Source organism: Pagrus pagrus (assembly GCF_965226575.1).
Source record: "Pagrus pagrus genome assembly, chromosome: 16".
In the NCBI taxonomy this organism is placed as follows: domain Eukaryota; kingdom Metazoa; phylum Chordata; class Actinopteri; order Spariformes; family Sparidae; genus Pagrus; species Pagrus pagrus.
This window is the reverse complement of record NC_140200.1, coordinates 12503477-12520727: the sequence shown is the minus strand read 5'-3', so window position 1 is coordinate 12520727 and position 17251 is coordinate 12503477. Positions and strand designations below refer to the sequence as shown.

Here is a 17251-nt window from a genome sequence, read left to right as displayed (position 1 = left end):
CGTTTTATATTTATTTATGTTCTGCACTTACATTATCCCGATGGTCAAACCCAGAGAACATGTCAGCATGACACATGTCCTTTGCTTTGCTATAGATGCGTGTTTATTGTTATTGTTATCAGTCTGTGTTGTTGCTGTACTCCATGGTTCTAGCCGTGAATTCTGACCAAATATAAATGACAGAAAAGTTTCTGTTCAAAAAATATAACCCACTAAAATGTCAAAGTGCCCCTCATAGACTGAATCTCTGCCATATTCTTTCCATCTCAGCCTTCTTCTTACAGCATCAATCTGTCATCCCTCGTTCCCTCCATTTGTCACCCCTGTGAACTCTTGCCCCACTCATATGTTGCCTCTCAACCCCCTCCCACGCAGTAGCCCTTACCACCATCCCCCACTCTCCCACTTTGCCCCAACGCTTATTCCTTCCACTTCACTCACTTTGCCATTTCTCCACCTGCCCGTTTCTCACTCATGCTCATCTCCCAGGCTTCTCCTCCTCCTCCTCCTCCTCCTCCTCCTCCTCCTCCTCCTCCATAGTGTTAGCACAGTTTGTACAGTATCTGAGCATCTGCACATGTCTTTGTTTTGACGAGCACATGAGGAATAGACGGCAAACACTTCCTCTGGTTGTAACCCCTCTCTTTGTTCATTTCTCATGGTGGATTTCACATGTTCACATCACTTCTTAACGTCTCTCTCTTTTCCCTCTGTAGCCTCAGCCTTCGTGCGTCCAGGGAGTGTCAAAATAAGGAGCGCTTGTTGGAGCAGAGGTTCCGTGCAGCCCTGAGAGACTTCCAGCAGTGGTTGGTCAACGCCAAAATCAGCACCGCCAAATGCTTTGATGTGCCACAGAGCGTTGCTGAGGCCTCCACTGGTCTGCAGAGGATCCAAGTAAGAGATATCTTTACCTCAGCTCTTATTTACAGTGGACATCTGTTACATTCTTACTATGTTCTTGTGGCATAACACTGTGGTCATGTGCAGTCCTTACTATGCTGTTTTGGCACTGCAGACTGCTGATATCTTTTGGAAATCACACTTTTTTTCCCCAGTCTGTTCAGCTGTTACTGCTCCGGTTTTGATTCTGTTTATTGCTGCTTGAAATATAAAGTCCATCACCTCCTGCGCACCGGAGAGTTTTCCCAGGACGGACCTACCAGACACAGAACAGCAAATATCCAGATTGAATCACATTTTGTTGTATTATTCAGGGGTAGAAAGTAGCGAAATTGATATTTATTTGAATGTCTCTGAATATTACTTTAATCTAGCCTTTTGAGAAGGAACTGCATTTTTAATAACCTGCAGGTTGCAGAATAGAAAATAATAGGACTGCCACTCAGAATGGCTGTATCATCTCACTCTACTGGCCATTAAATAGCTCCAGATAAGAAGTAGTAACTTAAGAGCAGGGAGTGCAATTTATTCAATTACATAAACCAGAGTTATTCTGCCTGTTGAGGGAATGAAATAAGCAGTCTTCTTGCCATAGGAGTCTTTTTGTGTTCCTCCACATTCGGCCTCCTGCTTTAAATCCTCATAAGATTGGGTACACTCTAAATCCGCAGTTTGTAATTACAAACTAGTGCTAGATTGTAACTATCTCTGCGTGGATTTGTTGCAGGCTAAACAAATCTTGCCACCACAAAGAAAATTGCTTAAAATGAAACAATGTAATAGTTGAAGAATCAATCCACCTTTAATGCATGATTGCTCAAAGGGATGTCTGTGTTGACATGCCCACTGTTGAGTGTCCTCTAGTGGGCCTGTTGGACCTACCGTAGGCTGGATAAGCTGAACGTGGGCAAAGAGCCAAGAGAGATGAGAGAAAGCTCCACAGCGGGGTCTCTGTGCCATTCTCTTCAAAATATCTCTGTGTGTCTCTCTTTCTGAGAAGTGTCTTTCTCTGAGAAGCTGGCAGGTGTAACAGTCTGGCAGCCTCTTTAGAGCACCCCAGGGCCCTGGCTAGGAGTCGGGTGCTTGTCGTTTAACGTAGACGTCCCCACATCCCTGCTCCAGACAGTTAATTACCTCTCAGACACCTGACCATGACCACCACTGCTTTGCCACAGAGGAATTAATGTCATTGCTTTGAGCTGAGCTTAAATAGTAAGACGGTAATTTCTCTAATACAGAGAAAAATCACATGAAGAGGCAGTTCAAAACGGGTTATTTAGAGAGATAGTTTTCATCCGAAGCATGCCAAAGAAGGGAAGTTCTGCGCAGGATGTTTTTGTGTGTCCTCCTTCAGAAGTTTCTAGTGTAGCCTTGAGGATGAGAGGGAATGTCATAAAAGTATATGGCTGTGAAGGAGAGAGGAATACAGAGTCGGTCATGTTTTATTTATTATTGACTTGGTGAGGAATGTGGAACAATGTTTCCACATGGCTGACCTCCAGGAGGGCCAGCGTGGGAGGGGCGTGGGGCATCCATTGTGTCACGCTTAATTGGTGGTATACAGTTACATTGGCAGGGGGAGAATGGTGGTAAGTGTGGAAAAGACACCTCTGTTCAGTGAATGAACAGAGGTGAGAGAGAGAAAATAAAGAGACACGCAGACTTTCTATGCTTGTGTGTGGCTGTACTGTACCCAATGTGTGTGTATGTGTGTGATGAAGCGGAGTCTGTAGTGTGTGTAAGTGATGTGCTGACTGCACAGATGGTGGAGTGGTCCCTGCTGCGCTACTGTCATCAGCTCAGCTCTGAGGGAGGGGTGTGTATGCGTGTGTGCGTGTGTGTGTGTGTACATTTTCTGTGGGTGGTTACAGAGGAGCTATGTAAAAACCAACACATTTCAAGCTCACTGACTTTCCTTATCTGTGACTGCCTCCCCGGGTCAGACGCCTCCTTCTGCCCACGCATATGGAATTGGTAATGGCGCGGTCTAATTACTGCTTCTGACAACGTAAAGTGAGATTCTGGGACGCCGAAAAACCGAGGGAGAATCGCCATATTGATTTCACTTTCACAGCCATTGCGTCAGAAGTGGAAGACAAAAAGAAGTTGGAGATTGTCACTCAGCACATTTCTTCTTTTCTCCCTCCTTTCACTTTTCAACCCTCCTCCCTTTGTGTGTGTGTTTGTGTTAAACAGTCACAGTTCCTTTGTCTTTGTCTGTGTATCCCCTCAGGAGTTCTTGAGTGACAGGGAGCATGGCCAGGCCAGACTGAGTACAGTAGGAGCCAGCGGGGAGCTGCTGATGGCAGTGGTGTCCAAAGACAGAGTGGAGGGAATCAAGGCCAAGGTGGCCAACGCCAGAGAAGACTGGAAGAGCCTGATGAATAACCTGCAGATGAGGGAGGATGCACTCAAGGTTGGTCAACGTTTACTTTTGTTTGGATGCTGCTTTTGTTGGCTAAGATCTCAAGTGAAAAGAAATCCCAACCTCAGATGGACTCTGTAGTTAAGTTAAGGTTAACTGTGTGGTTTGGATGTTTAAATGAATCCAGACTGAGATGTGTGTACAGAGTTTGCATGTTTGTGTCTGTTTTCCTGACAACAGATGATTTATGGCAAAAGGACTGATTTGATTTGAGTATAAAGTACTTTCAAGTAAGATTGTCAGAAGTTTGGATACTTTGATACTTTATTGGTACAACAACTTTACAATGATACGATATCTGCATTTGATACTATCAAAGGTACAAGAGATATGTTTAAAAAAAAACAGATTTTCAACCCAAAGCTGCAAATATATTAACATCATTACAATTGTGTTGGTATATGGACAGTGTCTTTTTATGTATCAATACTGTGTGCTGGTTGTTCAATAAAAAAAGAAGAAAATAGTCCTATTTTTTGCACCTAGGACTGTTTTTTCCTTTTTTACCTTGGTATCAAAAGACGTATTAAGTATCCTTTTTTTACACTTGTATCAAAGGTATTGTGACACCCTTACTAAGGGCATTTTAGCATTAAAATGCTTACTTATTCCAATAAATGTAATATTATCAGTTAATGCAGAATCAGTTTAAAAGAGAACTTAAGTTAAGTGTCACATTTGCAGAACCTGCAGTCCCAGATGACAGAGTTTGAGGCCAGTGCTGAGCCTCTGCAGGACTGGCTGAACAGCACAGAGGTCAGAGTTCAGGAGAGCAGTGCTCGGCTACACGACCTTCCAGCCAAGAAACAGGAGCTCAGCAAACTGCAGGTATTGTGGAGCCCAAAGTCATGAACCTTACACAGTTCCACCTGTCTGTGGTTCTTAAACCCACTATTTCTGATTCCTCAAAGCACTCCTATTACTCCTAATCAGTGTGGTTATTCATGGGTCTGTCTCCTAGTTTTAATAGCCACTCTTTAATTATACGCTTTGCCTTGTAATCCATACTATAGGCACCCTTTTATGTTAAATTGCATTACACCATTACAATGTCATTACACTAAAATTTGAATATGAAGTAGATTTTCCAAGGATACTAAATAGTTGTACAGTAGCTCTCCATCAGATATGTATCCCTGAAGTACAATCTCAAATCAGCTGGGAAAGGAGAAGGACCTAATTACATTTGTCGAGCACCACTGGATCAAAATAGAGCAGCGCCTTGACACAATAGTCAGAAGAAAAGTCCAGAAATCTAATTAATTCTCCTTCTGTCACAACTGAAACGCAGCGTGGCTAAAAGGCCCTTTTCAAGATGAGATAACAGCCTCCGCCACGTCTGGCAGAGACAAAAAGGGAAGAGAGGCACAGAGCGTTAAAAAGATAAAACTGACAAAAGAGAAAAAATATATCAAGCCCATCTCAAAGCTCTTCCCTTATCGTTGTTGCTATTTTTGTATTTACTCTGTAGCCCGCTGTAGCACTTCTCCTCGTTGCCTTTTGTCTGGCCCTGCAAGCAATTACATTTCTTCCCCCAGCCCCTCAAGTATAATACAATACATGCAGGCTTCACTGTCTGAACCTGTGTTGGCAAAATCCTCCTTACCTTTTCACATGTATACCCCCTGCCTTTGCAGTATCTTATCAGGCTTGTCTCCTCTCCCTGTTCTGTGCTATGCCGTCTAACTGAATAAGCGTACATCTTTTTAAAAATTAACATCAAGAGAAAAACTGCTGATGCTGTTTTTTATGATGTGCTTTCCCCCCGTCCTTTTCTGTGTATTTTGATGTGTTCCTGTTGCTTTGTCTATTCTTGTGACATGTTGACCCAACCTTGTTTCCCTCCCTTTGTCCCTCTCACGCCTCCCTTTTCTGTCTCTCATATTATTATTTTTTTTCATTTCATTTTGCCCTTGACTCAAAATTTCATGGTGCTTACACAAAACCTCTCCAATGTGCTCCATTTCTTCTCTCACTTATAACCCTGCCCTTCCAACTGTGCTTGCCCACATCCTATCGCTCCTTCATCTTTATTTCTCCATCTCCTCCTCCTCCTGCTTCATGCTTGGCCCAGTGTGTACTGGAGGAGATGGCCAGTCGGGAGGCAGAGCTGGGCAGGCTCAGGGAAAGAGCTCATCGTCTCTGGGAGGGACAAGCAGCCGGCAAGGGCTTCGTCCACCGTGTGTCCCAGCTGTCAGCACAGTACCTAGCCCTCAGCAATTTAACCAAGGTAACACTGCTCCCACCCTGTAACCCTACCACCCTCTTTCTTGTACCCTTACTGTATCTGTGCTTGAGAAATGCTACAGCATGCTGAACTGTGCCTTGCTGTGATTTAAACTATCGAGGCGTCTGTCCAGCCATGTTGTTAACTGTTGTTCTGTCTTATTTGCTGTGTCATGCATTGTTCCCCAGTTGCGTATCAGTCATGGTTTCTATAATCAGCTTGCCTTGGTTAAAAACATTGCTCCCCAAGAGAGTCTCTGTATCTATCTATAGTAATTTACCTGAGCACAGTAATCTATCATTCACCTCCAAAAGGTCCTTCGGGTTGCAGCCTCATCAACATAAAAAAGGCCAAGGCTGCTGAGCTCACCTTTCATCCAGAGCTGAAACATGTCAGTGTTTGAGGATCTGACCTTTTTGAAGCGCTCATTATATTGGTCACACTCTTATGATTAATTTTGATACAGCGTTGAACAGAACGTTACACTGACCGCGAGGCACAGTTGTCTTACCTCAGGACAATGTGAGGAGTGCCCCAACGATGATGAATGAGATTTATTTTCTTTGCCGGCTAGCTGGTGGAGAGCTATTTTTAGGTCTTCTTCCCTGCCAGACATGGAAACAGGAATGAAATAATTTAAAACTGCCACTTGTAGATTGTTATTGTAGCTCTGCCTGTCTTCACTCTACAGTTACACTGATGTTTAAGATGTGAAGTGATGACTGCAAACAAAATACATTTGTGTTTGTGCTCTAATGTGTGGGTGGGAAAGTCTCTGGAGACGAATGTGAGGAAAAACAATTTCTAGTGCAAACAGAAATATATGAAGATACTGTTGTTGTGCACCGGATGCAGAGAATTGAAGAGTGTGTTTACAGTGCTGTGCTCTGATCTCTAAAGGACAAGGCCTCCAGGATTGATCGTATTGTAGGGGAGCACCGCCTCTTCTCTCAGGGCCTGAAAGAGCTCCAGGATTGGGTGTGTGAAGCTCAGAGGGTCCTCAACACCTGCATCTCCACCACCACTGACAAGGGCGTGTTAGAGGACCGGATGTTACAGCTGGAAGTAAGGAGGGACATTTACCTTTGAGGGCTATTTTTAAGTTTATAATACTCTTATCAACATGGAAGTGGACAAATATGCTTGCTTTATGCAAATGTATGTTTATTATTATTACAGCAATCCAAAACAATGACAAATACTGTCCAGAATATTCTCCAGAATAACCTCAAAGGTACTGCATGCTAAAAAAAATATGCTGAAAGCATAACATGACAAACTCAAGCCCAACAAGCAACAACAGATGGAGATACTGACCTGAATGAAACATTCCTTAGTAATACTAACACAATGTAGTGTCCAACGTTCCACATGTAAAGGTTTACTATACAATGTTAATCGGCCTGCAAGCTGTAGCCACCCATTTAGCTATCGCTGTTGAAAGTTTGTCGCATGTAGAGTTGTTCAGGCATCTCCGTTGCAAACTATACGAGGGTCATAATGTTATACTGTTATTATAGCGTTAACTTTGACAGCCCTAGTTAAAACACAATAGCTATTCATGTTTCCCCAGCAGTACGTTTCCTACAGTGTGTCATGTTGAAATTTTCAGTGATTTAAGGAGACATTTAAGTACAATCTTACCTGTATTGAATTAGCAGGAACATTTTTGGTACAGAAGGGACATTGTCTGTGAAATATTTTAAACTAAAGGACACACAAGCTATACTAAGTTGATGAAATGTCTTGTTCATTACAATGGCAGCAATCCTCGTTTTGGATAGCATCGCTCAACATACTACAACAACAGTTTTTTGTGTTTATATGTATTGTAATCATACTAGCTGATTTATCACTTGATACCAAATGTGTCACTACAGCAGTATCTTGACACAGAGGAATAATTCAGTTTAGTTATAGGATGGTGCACCAATATTTATTTTGGACTTCAGATAGTTATTTTGTCTCTTTTCCTTCACCTCTATCTGCAGGCTTTACTAGCTGCTCGTCAGGAGAGGGAGATCCAGCTGAAGATGCTTCTGACGCGGGGAGAAGCAGTCCAGAGGAATACCTCAGCTGAGGGCGTCCCGGTGATTCGCAAACAGATCCAGGACCTCAAAGACTCCTGGGACTCCTTGCTTTCTGCCTCCATTCAGTGTAAAAGGTTGTGATCATGAACCAATCTGTCAAGTCAGTTGATAAATGGGGCTGGGAGCTGTCTAGTTTCACTTGATGGATTTCATTTGGTTGAAAGGTTGCAAGGCCAATTAGATTTATGTGCACATTGTATGTGTGTGTTTTTGTCTTATGTTTACTCTGTGTGTTAACATTGTTATGTCGATGTAACAGCCAGCTGGAGGGCGCTTTGTCTCAGTGGACCAGCTATCAGGAGGACGTGGGTCAGTTTGTGCTGTGGATGGACCGGGTCGACGAGACGCTTAGCTGCTCAGACAGACAGTACTCTGAGATGAGAGACAAGACCGCTAACCTGGGAAAGACCAAGGTATCACGTCTTGCTAATAATGGCTAGCCTTAAAAAGCCAGACTAGATGTTGTACACTTATTTTTAGTGTTGAGATTATATTCAGTTTGACCTGTTTCTTGCTATTTTTAGGAGTACTTTTACACTTTCTTTAAAAGATGAATTTCCATTTTGTTTCTATGTCAGCCATACAGTCATTAATACCCCAGAGCCTCCTAGCAGAGTACCATTTACTCCACTGAATGTCTGCATCTCATTTCATTCCAGCTTCTCTATGAAGAAGTACTGAGTCACAGCAGTCCTCTGGAGACCATCGCCACAAAGGGGTCCAATATGGCTGAGCACTACACTACCCAGCAGGAGGTGCAGCAGCTGCAGTGTAGATACAACACCCTCAAAGAAAAGGCCAAGGTACTTATAGTACAAACAACATAAGGTTTTTTTTTTTCCTCTGCAGGCATTTGAATAATGAATGTTTGTTTTTGAAAGATTTTTCTGAGTGCTGTTTTTTCATAAATCTCAATTGTGCAATTGAAGAGTGTGACCTGTATGTTGAACATTTTAGTAACTTGTTTAATAAACAGTTAATTACAAAAGTTTCACTGTCTTGTTTACGGATTTACAGATTACGTCATGTTATTTATAGGCTCAGAGCACATTACATACATTTTAACTGCTCACATATTAGGGTAAAACGTAGTTCAGTTCAGTTTTCAATTGAAGTCGGTAGTCTTGCAAGTAGTCATACTTTTCCAACCACAATAGTCTTTAAGGTTTTGCAAGTTTTAAATAGTCAAAATGACCACTGCTCCCGTTATGTTGAATGGATTAACAGCTTGTTTCATGTCTCCAATCTGTTGTTCTGCAGAATGCAGTCAGTAAGGCCAAAGGGCTGGTGCTGGTCCATCAGGAATATCAAAGGGGCTTACATGTGTTTGAGGACTGGCTGGAGCAGGAACAAGCCACCCTCGCCTCGTTGTCTCATCCAGAGGGAAACGTTGATACACTAGAGAAAACACTGCGACAGCTACAGGTATAAATACTGTGAAGTGTTGTCCATATTGTAATTGTCTTGAACAGGTGATGAACAAATGTAAGGAAACATGGGCTAGTACATAAGGCTTAAAGCTAAAACTGAATTTTCTAGCAGACTCTGGAACACTTTGGAGTCTTAATTACACAGATCTCAATCACACCTTTTCTTTGTTCTTTCCCTTTTATTTCCTTTATAGCTTCTGCAGGAACGCTGCTCAAATGGCCAGTCTTTGCTCTCCTCTGTGCTGACCAGCAGAGAGAGAGTGATCCCCTGGGGTATACCTCAGATTGAGGACCGAGCCCTTGACACCGCTCAGCGAGAGTGGGGAGCCTACCAGGGCCGTCTGGAGGAGACACAGACTCAGCTGAGCTCCACACTGAGCAGATTGAGGCAGATGGGCCAAAGGTTCCTGAGCTTGGCCCAGTGGCTGGAGGAGATGGAGAAGGTGGCAAACATCAGACGTCACCGGAGGTCGGACAGAGCCACCAAGGCGACTCAGCTGAAGAAACTCCAAGTAAGAGAGAGAAAGGGTTCTGCTTATGTCCATATAAGATACAGTATGTGTTCTTGATGTTTTGTGCAAGTGTCAGTGGTTTCAAGCTCAAAAGGAAGGAAGACAACACACACACATACATGTAACTGTAATGCACTGTGATATACTTTAAACACAAGTTAAAATTTGAGTTATATTTTCTCGTTAACATGATAGTATCCTGTTTTGTAGTATTTTCTGCAAATGTCTTTTTTCTTCCACTAGTACTGTAGACCACACAGTTATTTTAACTCAGTATTTTAAACTCTATACTCATTTTAGGCCCTAAATAGCAAAGAGCTAAAATAAACTTTTAAATGAGCTTTGAATGAATCCTGTCAAAAGTTTTTTTTAATCAGATTTCTTTTTGGACTGTCACATCAAGTCGGTTCCCAAAATATTTCATCAGCCTATGCACTAAAAAACTCAGATTAAAAGCTAAATGAAAATTATGACTCATCCAAGGGCCTCACACAACAACACATGTCTTTTCTTACTTATGCATACACTCCACTCACACCAGGCATTTGAAAGAAAACAGCAGGGGACACAATATTTCCCTACTCGGTCTCCTCCCTTTGGAGCACGCTTCCTGCCAGTGTCAGGATGTCAGTCTCAGTATTTTCCTTCCCTTCTTTTAGAGGAACACACACATGCGCATGTATACAGACCCCGTGGCCCCATAACTTGTTTATGATGGGTTGTGTTATTTCTTGTTTTCCCTTCTCAGCCATGTTTGCCCTTTTGATGATTTACGGTCAAAATATGAATATTTTAGACTTAATTTAACTGGCATGGGGCTAATTATACATTTATCTGTGTCCCTTCTGAACAGGGGTGTCTTGAGGCAGTGCTTGCACGGCAGGGAGAGGTCGATGGCCTCTCTTCTCTGGCCCAGCAGGTTCTGGAGGAAACCTACATCAGTAGTCGTGTCAGCGTCACTGCCACCCAGCTCACTGCCCGCTACCATTCCCTGCTGCTCAACATCCAGGTTAGGCACTTGCTACTGTCTGCTGTTCAATGATCCATATATTATATCTTTACGCTCTTGACTTTCACAAATGCGTCTATGCGACTATTTTGTTTGCAAATATTCCCTTGTTGTTTACTTCCAAAAGACAGATATCATGTCTCCAATGATGAAGTTTTTACATATTCATGTGTAAGGAGAACCTGTTGTTAAAGGTGCAGTCTGTACTATGTAAGTCAAAATTCATTTAAACTTAAATCATCAACAGGATGAAGAAACATTAGTTTTGGTGTTATGCCAAAAACATCTATGTAAATTGTTTCAGAGATGTCTACTGAAGTTAGCATGCCAATTTGTCCTGGCTTATCCTGTCTTGTAATACTACTTTCTACCTCAAGAGTTGACAGTCTGATAGTATAACCCCCCCTGTAGTTTCAGCAGGGAGATGAAAGCGACAAGCTCTCTTAGCTTTTAGTTTAGCAAATAAATAAAATAAATTCACAAAATGTCAAGAACAGAAATGTTCTTACACCTATTTTGCTTATTAAACATAAAAATACAACTATAGAACTTCTGTATGCAAGTTTCTTGCTTTTAACAAAGTGGGACGAGCTTAACTGTCTTGTTAGACACTTCACATAAAACTCAACATAACCAAAATAAAACTACTTTACCTTACAGCAATTTAAAACGGCAAGATACTTTTTCTTATTCTGGTGGGATTGTAGCTCATACTATGGATATGAAATGCTGTAAACAGCTGTTCCTGGTGGATGTTGCATTTTCTGAAACCATTTGTCTATTAACAATGTAGCCAGATGTGGCACATGTTTTTCTTTTGAAAGTTAGAATTTAAAACAGCCTTCTCTTTATCTGTGAAATGGTAACATCCCAGTTCTTTTTTTGATAATTTCATAACTACTTACCAATGTAAACCAGTGTTGTATGACTTGATTTTTTGAAGATGTATAGCATGTAGAGGGCACTGTGACCTATGTCACCAGCTGTTGTACTCAATGTTTATACTATCAATGCCAAACAAAACTATTTTTATTAGGTATAAGAATGTTTCTGCTAATCAGGAAGTCCGGACACATAATACTTAATTTCCTCTTCACCAGAAGATCTTCCTGGAAAATACCCTCCTGTCATCATGAGTTAGGAACAGCCAACCATAAAGCCTTACAGCTTTAACCACTTTTGTGTTGTGCTATCTCAATGATGGATAAAGAAGTTGTGTGCATTGCCATAGGGGTCTTTGCCCGCAGTGGGCACGGTTATGCTCTCTCACCATGGAATTGGCTCCAGTGAGAGTTTGGACTTTGTTTCTGTAACACCCCATTGAAGTAGCTTCGAGAGTTATGCCTGTGAGCCCAGCCTGTGTATACTCAGATCCAGCCTCTCTATTTGTCTGCTCCTCTGGGGGGGACTAAAGGAAAATCAATGGGGCTCCTCTGGTCTGGGGCTAAGGCTGTAATTAAACGCTACAGAAGGCAATCTCACACCCAGCACCAGCAGTGGAAAAGCTTTGCCTGTGCTGCATTGATTTTAACACCTTCAGTAACACATCTGAGTTTACGTGCGTCTCCCCCTCACTTTTTTTCTTTGTCTCTGTTACCCTCACACCCCTTCCTTCCCCTCTCAAAATTGACTCAAGAATGTGTATACTTACAGTCATGCCAATGCATATGTATGCAGACACAAAACATCCCTCTCATGCCATGGATGCCTGTAATTATACTGCGTGAAGTGGGGGCCATATGTGCTTGAGGTGGGAAGCTGTTACCTCTGTCTAGTCAGAAAAGGTGTGAGCTCAGCACTATCAGCTAATTGGAGCCTCTCACCACAGGATTTGCAAGTTGAGTGAATAATGTGTCAAACCTGCAAGAAACCCTCTCCATCCTCATGGTGTTATCGACTCAAAACCTCAGTCAAGTGGATAATGCGTCAAAAAAATAAAACCCCTCTTCACCTTGTAGTGAAGCTATTGACATTCTGCAGATGACTGAGGAGGGGGGGAACAGATCTTTTCTGTTTTGATGGTTGATCAGAGAGATTTTGGTCCTTGGTGGCCAGTAGGACTACTGAGGCACATCACACCTTTAAAGAAGGAGATACAAACGATGTTTGGCTATATTTGGTCAGGGGAAAATTCAGCAAAGTCCTTCTAACAGTTTTAACCCCAGAATCGAGAAGGCGGCAGGTGTTAAGTGAGGTTATGCACCTTTATGTTCATGCTTATATATAATGGGGTAGTGTAACACTATCATGTGGTTAAATAAAAACAAATATATACAGCCAATATAACCACACATACAAAACCTGCTTTGTAATTTGATGTTCTTTGCACATTATACTTACAGTAAATCCTTCCACAACAACAAAAACATGCAACAAACGTAAAGTGAGTTCTAGTGTCATATGTTGTACAGAATGTTAGGGACGCACAATATTGGATATCCGATATGCCAACATTTTCTGACTCATATTGGCCGTTTACCGATGCTAATACCAGATGTGCAGATATTTTTTCAATCTCGCTTGTTGTAGAATTACATTTTATTATGCCTTCTCTTGCCTTATCGTGATGTATACAGTCACGTGCCGATATTATCGTGCATCCCTTCTTAATTGCAAAAATGACAAATAAATGTTTATATTGGTATCCAAAATTCTATATTGTTGAACTTTACTTCAAAATTAAAATTTTTCAGGACACCATCAAGCAGCTACAAGAGGAGCTGAAGAGCATCGAGGAGGCCGAGAACCTTTGCGTGTCCTTCACTGACTGGCTCAGCACCACTCAGAAAAGCTTCACCGAGTTAACTGACAGTTCAGAACCTCTGGACCGTGTCGCCATGGAGAAGAAGATGAAAAAACTAGAGGTACTACCTTATCTACTAACCATAATCCATAGTGTAATTTACTTGTGTGGTTAGTTTGTTCAAATTTCACAGTCACGTTTTTGTCAATGAGGCATTTGGATACAAGATGCCGTGCAGCGCTTAATGCATCTCCCTGAACAGGTTGCAATAAATCAGCACAGACGTTGGGTATTACCATGGCAAATTGATGAGTTAGCAAGACTTCAGTTTGTAGTGGAGAATCTGAGTGCAAACTCATATGAGTCCAATATCCAAGCCAGCAAAAATGTCTGTGTGCATTCTCGTTTCTGCCAAGCAACATATGGTACCTGCTAGTAACATCAAGTGTAAAGATTACTTTGGCAGCTACAATATGCCTGGCCAGTAAAATATGCATGAACTACCTGTAAAGCTAACAAAGCATTCGGTGTGCCTATAATATTTGGACGAAAAGACACTCACTTTGTGCTCAGTTTGTCAAATGGGCATTGGAGAGAAGTAGCCCTGCTCCAACATGCACAGACTGCAATAAAAAGAAAATAGCCTCTATCGTTTGCTTGGCATAGTTCATATCGAGTGTTTAGAGGATTGGATGAGTACGTGTGTATCGATCGGCTCTTTATGAAGACGAAGCGGATGCCGCTTTAGAGGAAGCGTGGTTGCAGGGAGAGACCTCCCACTGTGAAGCAGAGGATGAAGAAGCGTCGGTGTCAGGAGCCCGCTGGCACAGACACTGTAATTGATGCAGTGCCCTTACTGCTTCACATCACGCACACATTCACTCGCACACACACACACACACACACACACACACACACACACACACACAAACACATTTCTCTCCTCTAGCACTCGCTTCATATCAAGCACTAACTAACAAGCTGCAGCAAACTCTCAAACCCGTCAATCCTCTGTGATTTTTTTTCCCACTGCCTTTCTTTATGTATCACTGGATCTCATTTTTCTTTGTCTTCCTCACACACATATCCATTTACAGACACACATTTACAATACATCATCTGGTGTGGGCTTTGCAGTAATCCCCTTCTGGGATCGATGCTCTGTCTCTGCACAGGGACTGAAGACATGCTGTCACCACATGTGTCCTTCCAGCACTGCAGATAACACACGTGCTCCATCACTTACTCATTCTCCTGTGGTGAGAGCTGCAGGGCCTTTCAGTGAGCTGGGATGATTATGCATTGACAGAAAGACCAGTAGTCAATAGCTGTGTCAAGGACCATTAGTTTGGATTTAGACTTCATCTTATACTGAGTTGTAACTGTAAAAGCATGCGTCATACACTCTTGTTTGCCTCCATAAGCTATGTGCAGTAACTTCATTAAGAGCTCTGGAAATTAAAGTGTTGTGATCTGATAATGGATCATGATGGTCAGTCATCATTAAATTCTGCACATCTGCCACTGTGGCCGCCTGTCTCCATCCAGTGCATCTTTAACAAATTTTTATTTGTTGTTTTAAAATATATTAGTCATTATAACTTTTGTTCTATGTAATAGGTTATACACTCACTGACTCCTAAGGAAATTGTTTACAGGGCAAAATGCAAAAAAGGGAAGGGTTTCTCCTTCTCTTAACTAAGTCTGCCTCGCCTTCCCCTTCCATACTTTTAAATTTCACTGGCATTTCATAAATTTAATCCCCCCTCTTTGCTTTTTGGTGCACACAGGGTTTCTCTCCCATAGGTGAAAGTAAACAGGTTCATGTTTAAATGTCTCGTTTGCTAGCAGAAATAATGCATGTTGTTGACATTAAAAATGGCACTAGAACAAAACAGTTCTGGCTCAACAGTTTTAATGAGATCTCTGCCTGTGCAGAATACAATACGATGCTTCCGTGCTGCAGTTTGCTGCAGTCCATACATATAAAGCAGAGAGACAGTGACAGCAGAGCTAACTGCTGCACACAGGGTCACCTTACTCATGTCCTGTTTCTGTTGGTAGATAATGTAACTGATGAACATGGTTGTCAGCGCCACAGTAGATAAATTACAATAAATAATGGAGCCCCAGGACTGTTGCAGAATAAGAAACAGAATCAGTAGTAGTCATTACTTATGGCTGCTGGGTGCACAAGACACTTGACATGGATAATTGGGTCTGACATGATACAAGACAGTTCACAGAATAAAGGGCACACTGTGTTCATGACCTCATATATAATGTTCAACAGACTGTCTATCCCTGTAACACAGTGTTTATTCACTGATATCTAAGGCTAAGCAGGGTTTCAGCCTTCTATCAGTGGCTAATTTCATCCAAAGACAGATAGTGACACTGTGATTAGAATCATTATTTTGTCCTTCAGGAACAATAACATGCTAAACTGAACTGAACTGAACTTAACTGTGATTGTGTTTTCATTCAGGTTTGAATGGTTCATCAAATAGTCGAAAATGGATCTTAAATGCACAAATCTGATTCTGGAGAACTGTTTATGGACTAACCACCAGTTTCAACAAAATCCTAGAAGAGATTTAATTCAACATGTGGACAACCAGTAGTGTTGCTAAGAAGGATACTCAATGTCAGGTGTGACATGAGAGCAGATGATTCGATATGAGGTGGAGATCGTGCGGAACAAAATCTACTGCAAATGGCAATTATCTCAGGCTTCCTTATTTTAGCTCACATGTTAACCACACAGATTTGTGAGAGTTGAGATATACTGATTGTCTCATATTAAGGTCATAAGGCAGGGCTGTCGGCACTGTAACTGGAATAATGAACGTGCCCGGAGCTTCATGTTAAGCAGCAAACATGAACGTGTGCAAACAGACACAGGTCTTGTTATATTATCAACAGCAGTAGCTGGAGGTCTGGGGTTGTTGCAGTGTGAAGCCACTCTCTACTCAAGCAATAATAGACTGATGATGAAAGCTAGATAGCGTCCCATCGCGTAGGGGTCTGTGTGTGTGTGTGTTGTGGTTGCCCTGGAAACCCCTGCAGCTACTGCTGCCTGTTAAGGGTCCTTATAATTGGGTCGTCCTTTCATATTATTCACTGTGGTCTCTCCACACCTGACCTCCAAGTCCTCTCCACATCTCACCATGCAGGTGTCAGCCTACCTGATGAGTTCAAAGCCTTTCAAACACACTGTCAGGCTGCTTTGGGTGAAGGTGAAGGACAAAGAAATCAGTGATACTGTGTTCGAATGTTAACCTCAAAGTCAAGGAAACTATGATTTCCTCATCCGAGAGCGTATATGGTTCAACTAATTAATCAACCAATACAGAGGAGCGGCTGTCCCCTCTTTTTTTTAAACTCAGCTTTGTGTAAAATACCCTGGTTAAAGCTCTTTTTTTAATAAAGTAATATTGATAACACTGTAGAGTCACCCATGCTGACATGTATATCTGCTTTCTCTTTCACCCAGACTCTCCAGTCTGAGCTCCAACATGGGCACAGCTTCCTGAAATCACTGAGGGAGCGGGCCGAGCAGGCAGCAGGCTTCCTGAATGAAGCTGGAGCTGAGAGTTTAGGAGGGGAGGTAGAGGCTCGTCTCGCCCAGCTGGAGGAACTTGCAGGTGGTCTGAGGCAGAAACACAGCTTTCTACAGCGGGCGTTACTGCTAGCTAAGGAGTTCCAGGATCGGTATAGGGCTCAAGCCCAGTGGCTGGTTGAGACCAGAGCTTTGCTCAGCACCCCGGTGGAGCCCAAGGCTGAACTGTACCAACGGAGAGCACTGCTGGCTAAGTATAAGGTAGAGCAGCAGCAATGTAATTTTCAGTCTTTTCTATCAGACCATTCAGTTATAAATTGTGACCCTGCAGAGTAAGACATTAATGCAGCACT

At 42.3% G+C, this 17251-nt stretch overlaps 1 protein-coding gene across 8 annotated transcripts in view; it reads left to right on the top strand.

Moving 5' to 3' along the window:
- Window positions 1-17251, top strand: part of syne1a (spectrin repeat containing, nuclear envelope 1a) — a 130406-nt gene that overhangs the window by 58943 nt on the left and 54212 nt on the right. For all 8 annotated transcript variants that reach the window (XM_084376640.1, XM_084376639.1, XM_084376638.1 and 5 more), the window contains 13 exons: window positions 717-894; window positions 3134-3316; window positions 4010-4153; window positions 5400-5555; window positions 6453-6617; window positions 7544-7716; window positions 7902-8055; window positions 8302-8445; window positions 8903-9067; window positions 9267-9584; window positions 10438-10593; window positions 13287-13457; window positions 16833-17159. In XM_084376640.1, the coding sequence (XP_084232766.1) occupies window positions 717-894; window positions 3134-3316; window positions 4010-4153; window positions 5400-5555; window positions 6453-6617; window positions 7544-7716; window positions 7902-8055; window positions 8302-8445; window positions 8903-9067; window positions 9267-9584; window positions 10438-10593; window positions 13287-13457; window positions 16833-17159 (2434 nt within the window). The remainder of the gene's footprint in view (window positions 1-716; window positions 895-3133; window positions 3317-4009; window positions 4154-5399; window positions 5556-6452; window positions 6618-7543; window positions 7717-7901; window positions 8056-8301; window positions 8446-8902; window positions 9068-9266; window positions 9585-10437; window positions 10594-13286; window positions 13458-16832; window positions 17160-17251) is intronic.